We start from the raw sequence: 20,876 nt of genomic DNA, 5'->3' as shown, positions 1-20,876 counted from the left end.
GCTGCACGCAGAGTGGGGCTCATTATAAAAACATTACCATTCGGATTTTTTTTAAATAAAATATATTAGGAAACTCTTTTTTACCCTACCTCCCACTATATAATGGAAAGGACTTATATAGTGGCCAACCCCTTTAAGCCACTGCTCAACCCCTTTTTAAAAAAAACACATTAAAACAGTTTTATAAAAAAAAAAAAAAGACAAAACTCAAAAACAAAATATAATCAAACCACAGATGTCAACTTCCACCCTGTTAACACGCCCCAAACCGCACCCCTTCGGCCCCGGTATTTCTGCACTGTCAGGACAGGACCCGGGTGTGACGATCTCCACCTGCAGCCATGTGGCCGCTGACGCTCATCGTGCCGGTGCTCTGGAACTATTATATCGCGATGAAAGTGACCCTCCAGCAGCTGCTCGGCCACTCCTTCCTTCTACCAGGTCAGACTCGGCATGTATCGCTGCGCTATTCGTTTTCAGGCACAAGATGCCTCATATCGCGTATGTCGTGACGTCATCACCACTCGCCGTGAACAGCCACGGACAGTCGAGATATGACGTTTACTATATCGCGATATTTCGATGACCCTGTTCTGGCGAGAGAGGCTGTGTCCAATCGCCTGCGACATACAGGTCTTATACTGCGCAGGGATCGTATGACAAGAGCTGCGCACATCGGGACAGGTTTGTATCCCAGTACTGCGTTATTACAGTATAGGGAACTAGCGGGGCGGAGGGAAGACGGAAATGTCATGACCTTGAGCCTTCCTCGGGACACCACTCAGTCACCGGGGAAGAAATGGGAGCGGTGACGAGATGGTGTCACCTCAGAGAACAACGCGGGAAATCCCGCTGCGACTGGAGAGCAGAGTCCCCGCCTCCCTCAGTGCTCGCTGTCCTGTGATCCATGCGCGTCCCCGCCTCCCTCAGTGCTCGCTGTCCTGTGATCCATGCGCGTCCCCGCCTCCCTCAGTGCTCGCTGTCCTGTGATCCATGCGCGTCCCCGCCTCCCTCAGTGCTCGCTGTCCTGTGATCCATGCGCGTCCCCGCCTCCCTCAGTGCTCGCTGTCCTGTGATCCATGCGCGTCCCCGCCTCCCTCAGTGCTCGCTGTCCTGTGATCCATGCGCGTCCCCGCCTCCCTCAGTGCTCGCTGTCCTGTGATCCATGCGCGTCCCCGCCTCCCTCAGTGCTCGCTGTCCTGTGATCCATGCGCGTCCCCGCCTCCCTCAGTGCTCGCTGTCCTGTGATCCATGCGCGTCCCCGCCTCCCTCAGTGCTCGCTGTCCTGTGATCCATGCGCGTCCCCGCCTCCCTCAGTGCTCGCTGTCCTGTGATCCATGCGCGTCCCCGCCTCCCTCAGTGCTCGCTGTCCTGTGATCCATGCGCGTCCCCGCCTCCCTCAGTGCTCGCTGTCCTGTGATCCATGCGCGTCCCCGCCTCCCTCAGTGCTCGCTGTCCTGTGATCCATGCGCGTCCCCGCCTCCCTCAGTGCTCGCTGTCCTGTGATCCATGCGCGTCCCCGCCTCCCTCAGTGCTCGCTGTCCTGTGATCCATGCGCGTCCCCGCCTCCCTCAGTGCTCGCTGTCCTGTGATCCATGCGCGTCCCCGCCTCCCTCAGTGCTCGCTGTCCTGTGATCCATGCGCGTCCCCGCCTCCCTCAGTGCTCGCTGTCCTGTGATCCATGCGCGTCCCCGCCTCCCTCAGTGCTCGCTGTCCTGTGATCCATGCGCGTCCCCGCCTCCCTCAGTGCTCGCTGTCCTGTGATCCATGCGCGTCCCCGCCTCCCTCAGTGCTCGCTGTCCTGTGATCCATGCGCGTCCCCGCCTCCCTCAGTGCTCGCTGTCCTGTGATCCATGCGCGTCCCCGCCTCCCTCAGTGCTCGCTGTCCTGTGATCCATGCGCGTCCCCGCCTCCCTCAGTGCTCGCTGTCCTGTGATCCATGCGCGTCCCCGCCTCCCTCAGTGCTCGCTGTCCTGTGATCCATGCGCGTCCCCGCCTCCCTCAGTGCTCGCTGTCCTGTGATCCATGCGCGTCCCCGCCTCCCTCAGTGCTCGCTGTCCTGTGATCCATGCGCGTCCCCGCCTCCCTCAGTGCTCGCTGTCCTGTGATCCATGCGCGTCCCCGCCTCCCTCAGTGCTCGCTGTCCTGTGATCCATGCGCGTCCCCGCCTCCCTCAGTGCTCGCTGTCCTGTGATCCATGCGCGTCCCCGCCTCCCTCAGTGCTCGCTGTCCTGTGATCCATGCGCGTCCCCGCCTCCCTCAGTGCTCGCTGTCCTGTGATCCATGCGCGTCCCCGCCTCCCTCAGTGCTCGCTGTCCTGTGATCCATGCGCGTCCCCGCCTCCCTCAGTGCTCGCTGTCCTGTGATCCATGCGCGTCCCCGCCTCCCTCAGTGCTCGCTGTCCTGTGATCCATGCGCGTCCCCGCCTCCCTCAGTGCTCGCTGTCCTGTGATCCATGCGCGTCCCCGCCTCCCTCAGTGCTCGCTGTCCTGTGATCCATGCGCGTCCCCGCCTCCCTCAGTGCTCGCTGTCCTGTGATCCATGCGCGTCCCCGCCTCCCTCAGTGCTCGCTGTCCTGTGATCCATGCGCGTCCCCGCCTCCCTCAGTGCTCGCTGTCCTGTGATCCATGCGCGTCCCCGCCTCCCTCAGTGCTCGCTGTCCTGTGATCCATGCGCGTCCCCGCCTCCCTCAGTGCTCGCTGTCCTGTGATCCATGCGCGTCCCCGCCTCCCTCAGTGCTCGCTGTCCTGTGATCCATGCGCGTCCCCGCCTCCCTCAGTGCTCGCTGTCCTGTGATCCATGCGCGTCCCCGCCTCCCTCAGTGCTCGCTGTCCTGTGATCCATGCGCGTCCCCGCCTCCCTCCCTCAGTGCTCGCTGTCCTGTGATCCATGCGCGTCCCCGCCTCCCTCAGTGCTCGCTGTCCTGTGATCCATGCGCGTCCCCGCCTCCCTCCCTCAGTGCTCGCTGTCCTGTGATCCATGCGCGTCCCCGCCTCCCTCCCTCAGTGCTCGCTGTCCTGTGATCCATGCGCGTCCCCGCCTCCCTCAGTGCTCGCTGTCCTGTGATCCATGCGCGTCCCCGCCTCCCTCCCTCAGTGCTCGCTGTCCTGTGATCCATGCGCGTCCCCGCCTCCCTCAGTGCTCGCTGTCCTGTGATCCATGCGCGTCCCCGCCTCCCTCAGTGCTCGCTGTCCTGTGATCCATGCGCGTCCCCGCCTCCCTCAGTTCTCGCTGTCCTGTGATCCATGCGCGTCCCCGCCTCCCTCAGTGCTCGCTGTCCTGTGATCCATGCGCGTCCCCGCCTCCCTCAGTGCTCGCTGTCCTGTGATCCATGCGCGTCCCCGCCTCCCTCAGTGCTCGCTGTCCTGTGATCCATGCGCGTCCCCGCCTCCCTCAGTGCTCGCTGTCCTGTGATCCATGCGCGTCCCCGCCTCCCTCAGTGCTCGCTGTCCTGTGATCCATGCGCGTCCCCGCCTCCCTCAGTGCTCGCTGTCCTGTGATCCATGCGCGTCCCCGCCTCCCTCAGTGCTCGCTGTCCTGTGATCCATGCGCGTCCCCGCCTCCCTCAGTGCTCGCTGTCCTGTGATCCATGCGCGTCCCCGCCTCCCTCAGTGCTCGCTGTCCTGTGATCCATGCGCGTCCCCGCCTCCCTCAGTGCTCGCTGTCCTGTGATCCATGCGCGTCCCCGCCTCCCTCAGTGCTCGCTGTCCTGTGATCCATGCGCGTCCCCGCCTCCCTCAGTGCTCGCTGTCCTGTGATCCATGCGCGTCCCCGCCTCCCTCAGTGCTCGCTGTCCTGTGATCCATGCGCGTCCCCGCCTCCCTCAGTGCTCGCTGTCCTGTGATCCATGCGCGTCCCCGCCTCCCTCCCTCAGTGCTCGCTGTCCTGTGATCCATGCGCGTCCCCGCCTCCCTCCCTCAGTGCTCGCTGTCCTGTGATCCATGCGCGTCCCCGCCTCCCTCCCTCAGTGCTCGCTGTCCTGTGATCCATGCGCGTCCCCGCCTCCCTCCCTCAGTGCTCGCTGTCCTGTGATCCATGCGCGTCCCCGCCTCCCTCCCTCAGTGCTCGCTGTCCTGTGATCCATGCGCGTCCCCGCCTCCCTCAGTGCTCGCTGTCCTGTGATCCATGCGCGTCCCCGCCTCCCTCCCTCAGTGCTCGCTGTCCTGTGATCCATGCGCCTCCCTCAGTGCTCGCTGTCCTGTGATCCATGCGCCTCCCTCAGTGCTCGCTGTCCTGTGATCCATGCGCCTCCCTCAGTGCTCGCTGTCCTGTGATCCATGCGCCTCCCTCAGTGCTCGCTGTCCTGTGATCCATGCGCCTCCCTCAGTGCTCGCTGTCCTGTGATCCATGCGCCTCCCTCAGTGCTCGCTGTCCTGTGATCCATGCGCCTCCCTCAGTGCTCGCTGTCCTGTGATCCATGCGCCTCCCTCAGTGCTCGCTGTCCTGTGATCCATGCGCCTCCCTCCGTGCTCGCTGTCCTGTGATCCATGCGCCTCCCTCAGTGCTCGCTGTCCTGTGATCCATGCGCCTCCCTCAGTGCTCGCTGTCCTGTGATCCATGCGCCTCCCTCAGTGCTCGCTGTCCTGTGATCCATGCGCCTCCCTCAGTGCTCGCTGTCCTGTGATCCATGCGCCTCCCTCAGTGCTCGCTGTCCTGTGATCCATGCGCCTCCCTCAGTGCTCGCTGTCCTGTGATCCATGCGCGCCCCCGCCTCCCTCAGTGCTCGCTGTCCTGTGATCCATGCGCGCCCCCGCCTCCCTCAGTGCTCGCTGTCCTGTGATCCATGCGCGTCCCCGCCTCCCTCAGTGCGCGCTGTCCTGTGATCCATGCGCGTCGCCGCCTCCCTCCCTCAGTGCGCGCTCGAACGTTGTCTTGCATTTAGACTGGTGCCGGATGTGCCGAAGTCATGTAGAGAGAGGCCTGCGCTACTGCCAGCAATAGGGGTTATTAAGACCAGTGTCTAAAACGGCAGTCTTAATAAATGACCCTAAAAGTTTTAGTTTTTTTTATACAAAAATACATTCAACCTCTGGCTGAAATCCGTTTTTGTGAATGGGACTTCTTGCTGCTGGATCCACTAAAGCCAGGTGTGATTCCAGCCGGGGTTATCCCACAAATAAAAATAAAATACTTAATATTTTAACTATTATCAATGCAAAAAAGCTGTCGGTATCAGTCTCTTTAATTCCCCTCTCTGTAGCTCTTGTGTCTTCACTTTCTGTGGGAGGGCAGCAGCTCTGTCCCAATGACCGTCGAGCACCTGGATTTTCCTGGAGTGCAGTGCAGTCGGCTCTGGTTAACCTCTTCCTCCCCTGCATATCCCTCACACACTAGCACTTCAGTGTGTAATGCACCCATGTCCTGGGGTGAAAGGTGCTTGGCCCACTTCACCTGCTTCTCTATGAGATCACTCCTCCACCAGGGAAGCTACTGATCACTAGTCCACCACTGAATGCAGGAGAAGGTGGACCAGAATTGACTTGCAGCAGGGGGCGCTACCACAGTTGAAAATGCAATATACTTTTATTGCATGTATGTTTCTGTACTTCTTCATCTGAAATGTCCTGTTCACTACCTAGAATCGGCCATCGGTATTGATTGTTGGAGACCCCCCACAGATCAGAAGAATGAAGGGGCCATTGTAAACCCAGGCTTAGTGCCGTACATGCGCTTCTGTCGTGGCCTGGCACTTCAGATGGACGGGGCTGAGCTGCAGTTTCGGACACAGCCCCAATAAGGCTACTTTCACACTAGCGTTAGTTTTCCGGTATTGAGTTCCGTCATGGGGGCTCAATACGGAAAAAAACGCTTCTGTTTTGTCCCCATTTATCGTCAATGGCGACAAAACTGAACACAACGGAATGTTCCACAATGCATTGCGTTCCGTTTAGTTGCGTTCCCATACCGGAGAGCAAACAGCAACATGTTGTAGTTTGCTTTCCGTCCTGGAGATGCAGAGCAAAACGGATGGATCCGTCAATAGGGATGGATCCATTTTCTTTGACACAATAGAAAACGGATCCGTCTCCCATTGACTTTCAATAGAGTTCATGACGGATCCGTGTTGGGTATGTTAGAGATAATACAACCGGATCTGTTAATAACGGATGCAGATGGTTGTATTATCAGTAATGGAAGCGTTTTTGCTGAACCCTGCCGGATCCAGTAAAAACGCCTGTGTGAAAGTAGCCTAATGCTGTCTCAGGGTGAACAGTAAGCTTGAGTGAATCAGGCTTTGGACTCGTTAAAAAAAAATTTGGGGGAGATTTAGCAAATTTATGTAAAGCAGAACTGGCTTAGTCGCCCATAGCAACCAATCAGATTCCACCTTTCATTTTTCACAGCTCCTTTAGAAACTAAAATGTGGAATCTGATTGGTTGCTATGGGCAACTAAGCCAGTTCTACTTTACACCAGTTTGGTAAATCTCCCCCTTTGTTTGTAATGCTGTTTCCGTACAGTATTAAAATGTATGGGCTCCTTGTAGCAAAACCTCAGCCGAAGTTGCGCAAGACTTAGGTGAATGACTTGGGTATTCATATCTGCGCCGCCTGTCCAGACTTCTGTGCCGCCTCCTAATCCTCTGTGCCGCCTCTCGCTCTCCCTCCCTCCCCCCTCCTCCTGCTGTAAGATCTCGCGCATACCTGGGTTGAGCGAAGTGCCGGCGCATGCGCACTTCGCTGTAAGAAGCCAAATGGAGAAGTCCACACGGGCGCATCAGGCAGAGCCCTGTGTGCAAGCACGAGATATTACAGCAGGAGGAGGGGGGAGGGAGGGAGAGCGAGAGGCGGCACAGAGGATTAGGAGGCGGCACAGAAGTCCGGAAAGGCGGCGCTGGGCACGAACGGCGGTGGGTGCGGCCGGCACCTTGCATCCATTAACATCCCCTTGGGCACCTTATTTGTTTGACTGACAGGTTAGTAATAGCTGTTTTTTAGCTAAATAAGCCCACAGATGACATTTATAAGCCCACATTAGGAATCGTGAAGACGCCCTGAACATCAGCATATGTTTAGCTGACAGGGGTGAAACCTGGTGACAGAATCCCTTTAACCCAAAGGGTGCTAGAAAGGTGTCCAAGCAACTGCCGGTGTACTTAATGGAGGGATGGAAACTGCCGGAGATGGAGAATAGACAAGATTTATTAAACGTTAAAAATCAAAGGCATTTAAAGGATTTTTCCGAGTTATCCTTGCGACCAGTCGGGGAGAAGGCACCGGTGCTCCAGTGAGCGCTATGGCCTTCTCACAGCTTTCCAGGCACAGAGCGGTACATTGTATAGTGCCAGTGATTGGCATCGCGGCTGAGTGTAATGCCAAGCACAGCCACTATAGTATATTGGGAAGCACGGAGAAGGCCGCGGCGCTCACAGGAACACCGCTGCCTTCTCAAACAGCTGATCGGTGGTATCCCAGGTGTTGGACCCCCACAGATCAGAAACTGATCACCTGTCCTGAGGATAGGTAATTAGGATCAAAATCCTGGAAAACCCTTTAAACAATAATAATGTTGGACCTGCGGGAATCTCCTATGGGACAGTCAGAACTGGTTACATTCATGAGAATATCCCGTGTGTCTGTCTCATCCAGAAGTCGTAAATCTAAACCAAACTCATTCTGAAATCAATTCCAATCCATATATACAGAATGCATACTGAGATCATACAACAACGTGACATCCCATGAAGGGTGACTGTCTGAGTATCGGGAATTCGTGAAAGACTTGTTATTGGAGCGAGAGCCAGAGCTTCATAGGGGTGAGGTCCGCGCAGTGTCCTATTATGTAAGAGCTTACCGTGCTTAATAAATGTGATAAAAGGGGTTATCCAAGATCTATAACGCCCGGGCCCCTCACAGAGGTCGTACTTGCCCTGTTCCCTGACACCCGTGTCGCTTCTGATGCTGGCACGGCCGCCGCTGCATCTCCCTGTCGCGCAGATGAAAACATTTAAGGGGGGGGGCAATAGCAGGTCACGACAGGAACGAGCCTCCCTAGCATCGCGAGTGACGCTAGGGAGGCTTGTTCCTGTCCATTCCTCCACCCCGACGACGGATGTATTCATCCGTGCGACGGGGAGATGCAGTGGCGGCCGTGCCGGCATCAGAAGTGACACTGGTGCCGGAAAGCGAGGTAAGTACAACTTCTGTGAGGGGCATTATGGGTCTTGGATAAACCCTTTAACCAGTATGAAAGTGTTTTGAAAAAAGTTTCTTTCACAAAGGTCATACAAAGATGAGTCTGCACAAACCATGTATTGAAGATCTCCGTGACCATAATAGTTTAAAGGGGTTATTCCATAACGAAGGTAAAAAATGAAAATCGGACATCATATAGAACACGACAACCTCTTTCTAAGAGTCCATTCACACGTCTGCAAAATGGGTCCGGATCTGTTGTGGAACGGATCCGGGCCCATTCATTTTCAATGGGGCCGCAAAAGATGTGCACTTCCGTTCCGGAAAAAAATAGAACATGTCCTATTCTTGTCCGCAGACACTGACAAGAAAAGGCATTTCTATTTAAAGTGCCGGCCATGCGCGGTCCACAAAATGCGGAACGCACATGGCCGGTGTCCGTGTTTTGCGGATCCACAAAACACTTGCAGATGTGTGAATGGACCCAAACAAAGCTAGATCCAGCCCTGCACCTCACATGGATCCAGACATCTCCCCATTCATTGCTCTGCTAGGTTTATATCAAGCTGACAGCTCAAGGGGAGTGTCTTTCTGCTGCAGCTAAGGGGGCGTGTCCATGGTGTGGCAGCTCTCGCCCTATCACCACTCAGGGGGCGTATCCATGCTGTGGCAGCTCTCGCCCTATCACCACTCAGGGGCGTGTCCATGCTGTGGCAGCTCTCGCTTTATCACCACTCAGGAGGAAGTTGAAGGGTGGAGCAGAGCATGTGCGACCTTCTCAGTGGGCAAAAGAATAGGAAAAAACAAACAGCAGGTGGAGCTATACAGAAACATTTTATTGAATAACTTAGTGGCTATATAACATTTTTAATTACTTGCAATTACAAAAGTATTCAGATCCAGGCGCTGGTTTGAAAAGTGTAGATTATTTTTTTGGTGACAATCCCTTTTAACAGTTGTTTGATGTATTATTTTCTGTATTATGTAAATGTTACTGTGTCTGTGACTCCAGTGTCCCCTACATAAAGCAGTGTCTCCTACAATAACACCAGGCTGTTGTACATGGTGACTTCTAATGTGATGTCCTGGGGATTATCGAGACATTAAAGAGGACCTTTCACCTGGATATTTGTTATTATCCTAGCTTATAGTGCGGCCCCCAGTGATGTCTTGGCACTTTTATATTTTTTTTCTAAAGAAGGGAGAAGGAGCTGCGATTCTCACGAGAACTTGAGCTCCTTCTTCTTGGCTAAGAGCGGGGCGCTCAGATTGGATGCGCTTGCAGCCAGGGAGAAGATAACCGTGGCCAGGAGAAATACAAGTCCAAGCCTAGTAAACCGAGTCGCCTTATTAGCATATGAGGCGCCAAAAGATACGGAGACCACAGCGGATTTCTTTAGAAAAAAAGAAAAGTGCCAAGACATCACTGGGGGCCGCACTATAAGGTAGTATAATAATTTGATTAAGGATATCCAGGTGAAAGGTCCTCTTTGAGGCCTCATGCACATAAACATGTATTTTACGATCTGCAAAATAGGTATACCGACTGTCTTGCATTCGTTTTTGTTTTTTTTGCCAACCCATTGACTTTAATGTGTCCTTGGTCTGCGATTTGTGGGGGCAGTGAACAGAATGGTTTTAGAAGCTACCTCCCAGGGCAGTCGTGGGGGTTCACACCCAGTGATGCCCATAGTCATACATTTACTGATACCTGTACAGCGATGCTTAGCTTGAACACAGAAAAACATTTTAATCCATGAAATAAAAATTATGTATTAAGACTGTTCTAAAGCAAAGGCAAGTAGGGTATCAATAGCCACATAGGCAGCTGGGTATTGACCGAATCGGAAATATTACCCGTCCAATCACACTTACAAGTATAGGATACGGTCTGTCATTTTATAGAATGGACATGCAGATGCAGAAAGCACACGGATCATCCGTTTTGCAAAAAGATACACAAAATACGGACGCGTTCAAGTCTGCAAAAAAAAATCTAAAAATGTTGTCATGGAAACTGAAGCTATCCAGTTCCCATGGCAGCTTTGGGCCTTTTTTTTTTTTTTTTTTTTTTTTTTTTACACATATAAAAATGACCCTCCTTTCTCCATATTACAAATAAAAATACACAAAAATAAAGATCATTGGTATCACTGTCCTTATTTATCCCGTACAGTAAACTGCGTCTCGAAAATAAAAATTTAAATGGCCAGTTTGTTGCTTCACCATCCAAAAATAATTGAATTAATATATACCACAGTGGATATAAAGTCTACACACCCCTGTTAAAATGTCAGGTTTTTGTGATGTAAAAAAATGAGACAAAGATAAATCATTTCAGAACTTTTTCCACCTTTAATGTGACCTATAAACTGTACAACTCAATTGAAAAACAAACTGAAATCTTTTAGGTGGAGGGAAGAAAAAATATAAAAATAAAATAATACGGTTGCATAAATGTGCACAACTTTAAACTAATACTTTGTTGAAGCACCTTTTGATTTTATTACAGCACTCGGTCTTTTTGGGTATGAGTCTAGCAGCATGGCGCATTTTGACTTTGCAAGATTTGCCCACTCTTCTTTGCAAAAACACTCCAAATCTGTCAGATTGCGAGGGCATCTCCTGTGCACAGCCCTCTTCAGATCACCCCACAGATTTTCAATCGGATTCAGGTCTGGGCTCTGGTTGGGCCATTCCAAAACTTTAATCTTATTCTGGTGAAGCCATTCCTTTGTTGATTTGGATGTATGCTTTGGATCGTTGTCATGCTGAAAGATGAAGTTCCTCTTCATGTTCAGCTTTCTAGCAGAAGCCTAAAGGTTTTGTGCCAATATTGACTGGTATTTGGAACTGTTCATAATTCCCTCTAGCTTAACTAAGGCCCCAGTTCCAGCTGAAGAAAAACAGCCCTAAAGCATGATGCTGCCACCACCATGCTTCACTGTGGGTATGGTGTTCTTTTTGGAATTATGGCCAAAAAGTTCAACCTTGGTTTCATCAGACCATAACACCTTTTCCCACATGGTTTTGGGAGACTTCAGATGTGTTTTTGCAAAATGTAGCCTGGCTTGGATGTTTTTATTCGTAAGACACGGGCGAGTATTCCACGTTGATGCGATGCGTGAGTTGAACGCATTGCACCCGCACTGAATACCGACACATTCATTTCTATGGGGCTGTTCACATGAGCGGTGATTTTCACGCATCACTTGTTTGTTGCGTGAAAATCGCAGCATGCTCTATATTCTGTGTTTTTCACGCAACGCATGCCCCATAGAAGTGAATGGGGTTGCGTGAAAATGCGGTGCGATTTTTCACGCACGGTTGCTAGGAGACGAATGGGATGGAGACCCGATCATTATTATTTCCCCTTATAACATGGTTATAAGGGAAAATAGCATTCTGAATACAGAATGCATAGTAAAATAGCGCTGGAGGGGTTAAAAAAATAAATAAATAATAATTTAACTCTCCTTAATCCACTTGCTCGCGCTGCCGGCATCTCGTCTGTCTCCTTCTTTGCTGAACAGGACCTGTGGTGAGCATTCATTGCAGCAACAGGACCTGTGGTGACATCACTTTGGTCATCACATGATCTTTTACCATGGTGATGGGTCATGTGATGGATCATGTGATGAACGGAGTGACCTCACCACAGGTCCTGTTCCTGGAATGAATGCTCACCACAGGTCCTGTTCAGCAAAAGAGACAAACGAGATGGCGGCAGCGTGAGCAAGTGGATTAAGGTTAAATTATTTTGAATTTTTTTTTAACCCCTCCAGCGCTATTTTACTATGCATTCTGTATTCAGAATGCTATTATTTTCCCTTATAACCATGTTATAAGGGAAAATAATACATTCTACACAACCCCGATCCCAAGCCCGAAATTCTGTGAAGAAGTTCAGGTTTGGGTATCAATCATGCGCGATTTTTCTCACGCGAGTGCAAAACGCATTACAATGTTTTGCACTCGCGTGGAAAAATCGTGCGTGTTCCCGCAACGCACCCGCACATTTTCCCGCAACGCCCGTCTGAAAGAGGCCTTAATGTTGCTGTAGGCCTCTTGGTAGCCTCCCAGACCAGTTTTCTTCTCGTCTTTTCATCAATTTTGAAGGGACGTCCAGTTCTTGGTAATGTCACTGTTGTGCCATATTTTCTCCATTTGATGATGACTGTCTTCCATGGTATATCTAATGCCTTGGAAATTCTTTTGTACCCTTCTCCTGACTGATACCTTTTAATAATGACATCCCTCTGATGCTTTGGAAGCTCTCTGTGGACCATGGCTTTTGCTGTGGGATGTGACTAAGAAAATTTCAGGAAAGACCAACTAGAGCAGCAGAACTTTATTTGGGGTTAATCAGAGGCACTTTAAATGATGGCAGGTGTATGCTGACTCCTATTTAACATGATTTTGAATGTGATTGCTTAATTCTGAACACAGCTACATCCCCAGTTATAAGAGGGTGTGCACACTTATGCAACCACATTATTTTTACTTATTATTTTCTTCCATCTACCTAAAATATTTCAGTTTGTTTTTCAATTGAGTGGTACAGTTTATAGGTCACATTGAAGGTGGAAAAAGTTCTGAAATGATTTATCTTTGTCTCATTTTTTTACAGCACAGAAACCTGACAATTTAACAGGGGTGTGTAGACTTTTTATATCCACTGTGTGTGTGTGTATGTATATATATATTACAGTGCCTTGCAAAAGTATTAAACCCTTTTTGACTTTTTTCGTATTTTGGTGCCTCACAACTTGGAATTAACATGAATTGTTTGAGGATTTGCATAATTTTAATTTACAGAGCATGCCAACAACTTTGAAGATAGATAAAAATATATAGATATAATCTTTATTGTGAAGCAAACAACAAATAGGACAAAATAATAGAAAAATTTAATGTGCATAACTCTTCACCCCCCTAAAGTCAATACTTTGTAGAGCCACCTTTTGCGGTCAATCACAACTCCAAGTCGCTTTGGATAAGTCTCTATGAGCTTGCCACATCTTACCACTGGGATTTTTGTCCATTCCTCCTTGCAAAACTGCTCCAGCTCTTTCAAGTTGGATGGTTTGCGCTTGTGAACAGCAATCTTTAAGTCTGACCACAGATTTTCGATTGGATTGACATCTGGGCTTTGACTAGGCCATTCCAACACATTTACATGTTTCCCCTTAAACCACTCAAGTGTTGCTTTAGCAGTGTGTTTGGGGTCATTGTCCTGCTGGAAGGTGAACCTCCATCCTAGCCTCAAATCACGCACAGAGTGGTACAGGTTTTGCTCAAGAATATCCCTGTATTTAGCACCATCCATCTTTGCCTCAACTCTGACCAGTTTCCCAGTCCCGGCTGCTTAAAATCATCCCCACAGCATGATGCTGCCACCACCATGTTTCACTGTGGATTGTGTTCTTTATGTGATGTGTTGGGTTTGCGCCAGACATGGCGTTTTCTTTGGCCGAAAAGTTCAATTTTAGTCTCCTCAGACCAGAGCACCTTCCTACATACATTTTTGGAGTCTCCCACATGCCTTTTCGCAAACTCACAAAGTGCCTTTTTGTTTTTAGCTGAAAGTAATGGCTTTCTTCTGGCCATAAAGCCATAAAGCCCAACTCTATGGAGCGTACGGCTTATTGTCGTCCTATGTACAGATACTCCAGTCTCTGCTGTGGAACTCTGCAGCTTCTCCAGGGTTACCTTAGGTCTCTGTGCTGCCTCTCGGATTAATGCCCTCCTTGCCCGGGCCGTAAGTTTTGGTGGGCGGCCGTCTCTTGGTAGGTTTGCTGTTGTGCCACGTTCTTTCCATTTAGTTATTATAGATTTGATCGTGCTCCTGGGGATCATCAAAGATTTGGATATTTGTTTATAACCTAACCCTGACTTGTACTTCTCAGCAACATTGTCCCTTACTTGTTTGGAGAGTTCCTTGGTCTTCGTGGCAGTGTTTGGTTAGTGAGGCCTCTTGCTTAGGTGTTGCAGCCTCTGGGGCCTTTTAGAAAAAGGTGTGTTTGTGTGTGTGTGTGTGTATGTGTGTATATATATATATATATATATATATATATATATATATATATATATATATATATATATATATATATATTAACAGATCATGTGACACTTAAATTGCACACAGGTGGACACCATGTCACTAATTATGTGACTACTGAAGGTAATTGGTTGCACCAGAGCTTTTTATGGGCTTCCTAACAAAGGGGGTGAATACATACGCACATGCCAATTTTCTGTTTTCTATTTCTAAACAATAGTTTTATTTATATATTTTTCTCATTTCACTTCAGCAACTTAGATTATTGTGTTCTGATCCATCACATGAAATTCAGAATAACAAAACATTGAACTAAAGGCTGTAATGTAACAAAATACGAAAAAAGTCAAGGGGGAGTGAATACTTTTACAAGGCAATGTATATAAGAAATTGCACAGCACCTCCATGTGGTGAAAGGAGCAAAAAGTCCCAGCAAGTGGACTGTCTCAGTTGCATGGGTGAATAAAGGACACAATTTTTCACCATATGGAGGTGCTGTGGAATTTCTTCTATATCTAACAGGTGATTTTGTCAGAATCCAGATCAGTGCTATTTTTGGATTTTTCATGGCTTTTTGACTTTGATTTTGCTTGGTGCTGCTCTTGCTTAGATAGATATATATATATATATATATATATATATATATATATATATATATATATATATATATATATATCTAATTTATTATCAGTACAGACCAAAAGTTTGGACACCCCTTCTCATTCCAAGAGTTTTCTTTATTTTCATGACCATGAAAATTGTAGATTCACACTGAAGGCATCAAAACTATGAATTAACACATGTGGAATTATATACATAACAAACAAGTGTGAAACAACTGAAAATATGTCATATTCTAGGTTTTTCAAAGTAGCCACCTTTTGCTTTGATTACTGCTTTGCACACTCTTGGCATTCTTTTGATGAGCTTCAAGAGGTAGTCCCCTGAAATGGTTTTCACTTCACAGGTGTGCCCTGTCAGGTTTAATAAGTGGGATCTCTTGCCTTATAAATGGGGTTGGGACCATCAGTAGCGTTGAGGAGAAGTCAGGTGGATACACAGCTGATAGTCCTACTGAATAGACTGTTAGCTGCTTTTTTCTTGCCATAATACAAATTCTAAGTAAAGAAAAACGAGTGGCCATCATTACTTTAAGAAATGAAGGTCAGTCAGTCAGCCGAAAAATTGGGAAAACTTTGAAAGTAAGGGCTATTTGAACATTAAGGAGAGTGATGGGGTGCTGCGCCAGATGACCTGGCCTCCACAGTCACAGGACATGAACCCAATCGAGATGGTTTGGGGTGAGCTGGACCGCAGAGTGAAGGCAAAAGGGCCAACAAGTGCTAAGCATCTCTGGGAACTCCTTCAAGACTGTTGGAAGACCATTTCAGGGGACTACCTCTTGAAGCTCATCAAGAGAATGCCAAGAGTGTGCAAAGCGGTAATCAAAGCAAAAGGTGGCTGCTTTGAAGAACCTAGAATATGACATATTTTCAGTTGTTTCACACTTGTTTGTTATGTATATAATTCCACATGTGTTAATTCATAGCTTTGATGCCTTCATAGTCATGAAAATAAAGAAAACTCTTTGAGAAGGTGTGTGTGTAAATTTGGTATCCCTGTAATCGTACTGACCTACAAAATGAACCTGTCAGTTTTACCGCACAAGGAACGCTATAAAACAAAAGGCAGAATTGCATTATTTTTTTTCAATTCCTCCCAATTTTGAATTTTTTCCAGCTTCCCACTGCATCGTATGCAATATTAAATGGTGCGATTAGAAAGTACAACTTGTTTGACAGAAAAAAAAAAAAGCCCTGATAGGAGTACTTGAATGGAAAAATAAAAAAAGTTATGGCTCCTGGAAGGCAGGGAGTAAATAATAAAAAAAAAAAATTGAACTGGCTGGAAGGGGTTAAAGATAGTGACTCCGCAATTTGCTGAGCATCTGTACTGTACTTTATGCTGCCCCTAGTTAGAACCCAATGAAACAGGTGACAGATTCCATTTAAATGGAGATGTTTAGAACGTTGTTAGCAAGCAGTATAGCATTAACACTGGTGACAGGTTACCTTTACGCTGACCTTATGTTTTAGAGGGCCATTTTCTGAACGACTTGTCCTTCCTGCGTGGTCTGTGAAGGTTGTCAATGGTCGTTCGGCTGTAGGTCTGTGTGCATGGAGCCTTACAGTGACTAGGACTAAGGCTACTCTCAGTGGCGGCAGCAGGGTCCGGCAGGGGAACAGCCTGCCAGATCAGTGCTAACGCTATCCCACTGTGCCGCCGGAAGTCCGCTCTGGCCCCTTTCACTATAATGTAGGTGGGCAGGAGGTCCGGCCGCAGCACTGCAAACATGCAGACCTCAACTGGGTGTATGGCAAGGGGTAATGTTCACTCTTCATAAATGTCTCCAGTTCCAGTGCAGTATTAACTTGGTAATTTTTAAGTGGCCATGACTGCATGTGTAAACCTTTTATATGTGTAATTGTTGAGCATTCCTTGTAGTTGTGCTCCCTCATTTTATGTCTGTCTTCCTGCCTTTAGCAGGTACTCATTAATGAGTGAAATCTTAACGGAAGACTGCCACTTGCAACGCAATGGAGGCTAAAAACAGTGAAGCCGTGCAGTCTGACCTCAAACTAGTTGCACATCCCAGAGCAAAGAGTAAAGTGTGGAAGTACTTTGGCTTTGACACAAATGCTGAAGGATGCATCATGCAGTGGAAGAAGATCTATTGTCGCATTTGTATGGCTCAGATTGCCTACTCAGGGAATACTTCCAATCTTACTTACCACCTTGAGAAGAATCACACAGAAGCGTTCTGTGAATTTGTAAAAAGCAACACTGAGCAAATGAGAGAGGCGTATGCGACTGCTTTCTCGAAGCTGAAACCAGAAACGTCCCAACAGGTTGTTCAGGAAACTTTTATTATGAAGAGCAGCCATCCTTTCGACAAGAAACAACTGGAAGTAACATCTGCAGTAGTCAATCTAATATGTGATGGTATGTTTCCTGCTTCCATATTGGATGAGCCTACCTTCAAATCTCTTCTACAAACTCTGGATCCTCGGTATGAAGTTCCTAGCCGGAAATACATTTGCAGCAGGGTGTTACCAGAGAAATATCACACTGTGAGAGATCTTATACTTAAGGAGTTGGTGGACGTTTTGTGGTGTGGCATTTCCACTGATATGTGGAAAAGTGAAAGCCAGAACAGGTCCTATGTAACCCTTTTTATCCACTATTTGGCTACAAGTGCTTCTAATTCTTTTACCTTAGGCTCTCGGTGTTTGAAAACTCTTGAAGTTCCTGAGGAGAATAAAGCTGAAGCAATTACTAGAGTGTTGTATGAAACCTTTATTGAGTGGGGGATTAGCACAAAAGTGTTTGGTGCCACCACTGACTCCAGTAAAGACATTATAAAAGCATGCTCTCTACTGGATATTCCTATAGATATGCCTTGTGTGGGTCAGACGTTTAACAAGGGAATACAGCAGGCTTTTCAACTCCCAAAAGTCTCTGGACTTCTTACAAGGTGTAGAAAGATGGTGGAATATTTTCAACAATCAACAGTTGCGATGTACATGCTTTGTGAGAAACAGAAGCAGCAAAATGCAGTTTCTTGTATGCTCGTGAGTGACCGTGTTTCATGGTGGGGCAGCACACTTGCAATGTTACAGCGTCTTAAGGAACAGCAGTTCACAATAGCAGGTGTTCTGGTTGAAGATAGTAATAACCATCATCTCATGCTAGAAGCCAGTGAGTGGAATACAATTGATGGCCTTGTTGAACTCTTACAACCATTTAAGCAAGTTGCAGAAATGTTGTCTATGTCCAAATATCCCACTATAAGTATGGTAAAACCTCTTCTACACATGCTGCTTAACACTTCTTTAAATATTAAAGACACCGACCTAAAAGAAATCAGCATGGCCAAGGAAGTAATTGCCAAAGCTTTATCAACTACGTATCAGCAGACACCAGAAATAGATATGTTCTTAAACATATCAACGTTTTTGGATCCCAGGTACAAAAGACTTCCATTTCTATCTGCATTTGAACGTTCCCAAGTTGAAAATCGTGTTATTGAGGAAGCAAAGACCTTGCTGGATAGAAGCAAGGAAAACTCAAGGTCCGAAGATAAAGTATTTGCAATTTCAGATGAACCTCCAGTGAAAAAAATGGCAACATCATCTACTCCTCCTCCTTCAAGCAGCATCAACAACATGCTTGCTGAAATATTCTGTCAGTCTGGACCTTCCGAATACCAAGAAGAATGTAATGCGCAAGTTGTTGAGGAGTTGAGCAATTTTAAATCCCAGAAAGTTCTTGGACTAAATGAGGATCCACTGAAATGGTGGTCTGACCGTTTGGCATTATTCCCTCTTCTACCAAAGGTTCTTCAAAAATATTGGTGCATTGCTCCCACAAGAATCTTCCCTGATCGTCTCTTTACTTCATCAATGAATGTTGTGAATGCAAAGAGAAACAGATTAGCTCCTGCTCACGTGGATGAACAGGTTTTTTTGTATGAAAATGCGCGAAATTCTTCCCAAGCTGAGCCAGAAGATGACGATGAAGGAGATTGGGGTTTGCAACAAGAACAGTTTTTTAATTTCGGTGATTCAGTCACTATAGGCAATAATTTCTTCTCAATTAGGGACAGTGGGTTCATTTAAGGTTTACCCTGGTGGTGAATTTTTAATTTAATGAAATATATGTATATATTTTGTAAGCCATGGATTTTTGTGTTATTGGCTAGCAAAAAGATTTTAGTTTTTGTCTAGTCAGACTGATAGGAACAACAGAATTTTTTTTCTTGGTCAATTTTAGACACTAAATTGGGACCTTGACTTCTCAGATATACAATATAAAGTTTGGCTCTGTTCTGATCACATTAAATGGAATCTGTCACCCCTTTTTTGGACAATTATCTACACTAATACATGAGTAATCCTGCAGATAAGGAGTCCAGATCACTAGTCTTTTATTTTCCTACTGCTCTCTGTTCACTTTCTGTCCGCTCTCAAAGCTGCACTGAAATACGCAGTCTGGACTGCTGTGATGTTCTAACACAGGGATGCTCAACCTGCGGTCCACCAGCTGTTGCAAAACTGCAACTTCCAGCATGCCCTAATAGCTGTAGGCTGTGCAGGCATGCTGGGAATTGTAGTTTTGCAACAGCTGGATGGCTGCATCCCTGTTCTAACATAATGGAGAGGACTCGTGCACATGTGCGGCAGTCCTGACATTGTATTTCAGTACAGCTCTGAGCGTTGGCAGTAGGAACATACAAAAAAGTGATCTGGTCTCCATATTTTCAGGACTACTCGTGTATTGCTGTACATAATGGTCCAAAATCGGGGTGACAGATTATCTTTAAGAACTTACACTGGAGGAACATGTGGGTAGGATCTATCAACGTCTACCTCCAATAAAAGGTTGTGACAAACTCACTATAGACTTGCACTGTAAGAACTAAAGTATTCCCTGCTGTATATTGTTTTTTTTTTTTTTTTTAACTGTATACCTTTTTTAGCCTATTCAATATCACCAAAAAGTATACTGCCTTATGGAGGCCAAAAGGACACTCTTTGGATCTCCATTGTGTAAATGGCATCCTCTAGATACATTTGTAGTATATGCCAGGAATGGTTTCTGGCATAAAAGCCAAACGTGATGTGAACAGAGCCTTATTTTTAATGCAATAGTCATTTGTTTTTTAGTTTTAAACAATTTAGCTTAGGGTGGGTTCACATAACGTTTTATGCCTCCGTTTGACGTATGTTACAAAAAAAAATGATACAAAGATTCAGCACACCACGTTCTTGTACTCTGCACAGTCCTGTAAAAAAACTAAAGTATACGTTCTTTTACAATGGTAAAAAAAAAGTTTTAGTTTTTTTACAATGGAACTCTATGGTGAACATATGCCACTGTATGGCATCAGTTTGAGGCATCCGTTTAACGTATATGTTTTTTTCTATAAGTGAAACGGATGGGGAAAAACGTAATGTGAACCAACCCTTACTTTTGCAGTCGAATAATGTACTCCAAGTTATTGTTTTAAATGTATTTTTATTTAACATGTTCAAACAATACATTCTTTTCTCTGCCATTGTACGGTCTTTTATTATGCGTTGTGTTCGTTTTTTTTGTTTGTTTTTTTAAATCTGACTTTCTAATTATAACTGTTGAATGACCGCAATAGTCAACTGGAATGCATTGGGCTGCATGCAACACTCCTGTTCCTGTGGACTATCTCTGTAGCTTGATAGTTTGTTGGAATGTCTCTGTGTATCCTCAACCAGAATGGTTAAATACACTTTTTCAACCAAATTGCTCCTTTAGACTAGGCTGTGACAAAATTTGCATGTACAAAGATCACCGTGTAGAATATGGTTGCGTTGCGGCCGGCAAGTTGCTGGATTCCTTGCAACCCCTTTAGCGTACAGTAAGCAGCAGTGTACAGTAGCGGTGCTGTGCTCCGATTTATGACCTTGCAACGTGCGTCACCGTATAGCCCTAGCCTAAATGGGAAAATAAGGGAACTTTGCAGTAGATGTATGTCTATTAAAAATGTCCTACCATACCTACAAGTAACAAACCCTGTGTAGTCTGATCCTGAAGTCATACTTTTCCACCTGTCACTTTTCTTTTTCTTCCTTTTTCTTTTTTTTT

At 47.1% G+C, this 20,876-nt stretch overlaps 2 protein-coding genes across 5 annotated transcripts in view; both read left to right on the top strand.

The window, feature by feature from the left end:
- The first annotated feature begins 313 nt into the window (after nt 1-313).
- DHRSX (dehydrogenase/reductase X-linked) overlaps nt 314-20,876 on the top strand; it is a 403,310-nt gene continuing 382,747 nt past the window's right edge. The window contains exon 1 of one of the 2 annotated variants that reach the window (XM_040423740.1): nt 314-441. In XM_040423740.1, the coding sequence (XP_040279674.1) occupies nt 342-441 (100 nt within the window). In that variant the 5' untranslated portion in view covers nt 314-341. Of the gene's footprint in view, nt 442-539; nt 685-20,876 lie in introns of those variants that run through there. The other variant, XM_040423739.1, reaches the window with a different exon arrangement.
- On the top strand, nt 327-19,974 carry ZBED1 (zinc finger BED-type containing 1). 3 transcript variants are annotated; one of them, XM_040423737.1, is made up of 2 exons: nt 327-441; nt 16,740-19,968. In XM_040423737.1, the coding sequence occupies exon 2, from the start codon at nt 16,793-16,795 to the stop codon at nt 18,872-18,874; it is 2,082 nt and encodes a 693-aa protein (XP_040279671.1). In that variant the 5' UTR covers nt 327-441; nt 16,740-16,792; the 3' UTR covers nt 18,875-19,968. The 3 variants fall into 3 exon arrangements, with proteins under 3 accessions (XP_040279671.1, XP_040279672.1, XP_040279670.1); XM_040423738.1 differs by lacking the exon at nt 327-441 and adding an exon at nt 579-684 and having other exon boundaries at nt 16,743-19,974; XM_040423736.1 differs by lacking the exon at nt 327-441 and adding an exon at nt 606-684 and having other exon boundaries at nt 16,740-19,974.

Source organism: Bufo bufo, chromosome 3 (assembly GCF_905171765.1).
Source record: "Bufo bufo chromosome 3, aBufBuf1.1, whole genome shotgun sequence".
Classification (NCBI taxonomy): Eukaryota; Metazoa; Chordata; class Amphibia; order Anura; family Bufonidae; genus Bufo; species Bufo bufo.
The sequence above is the reverse complement of the archived record's forward strand: the minus strand, read 5'-3'. Positions and strand labels throughout refer to the sequence as shown.

Bases quoted from the DNA above. Each gene is read 5' to 3' on its own strand.
- ZBED1 (XM_040423738.1), top strand. From the start codon at position 16,793: ATGGAGGCTAAAAACAGTGAAGCCGTGCAGTCTGACCTCAAACTAGTT.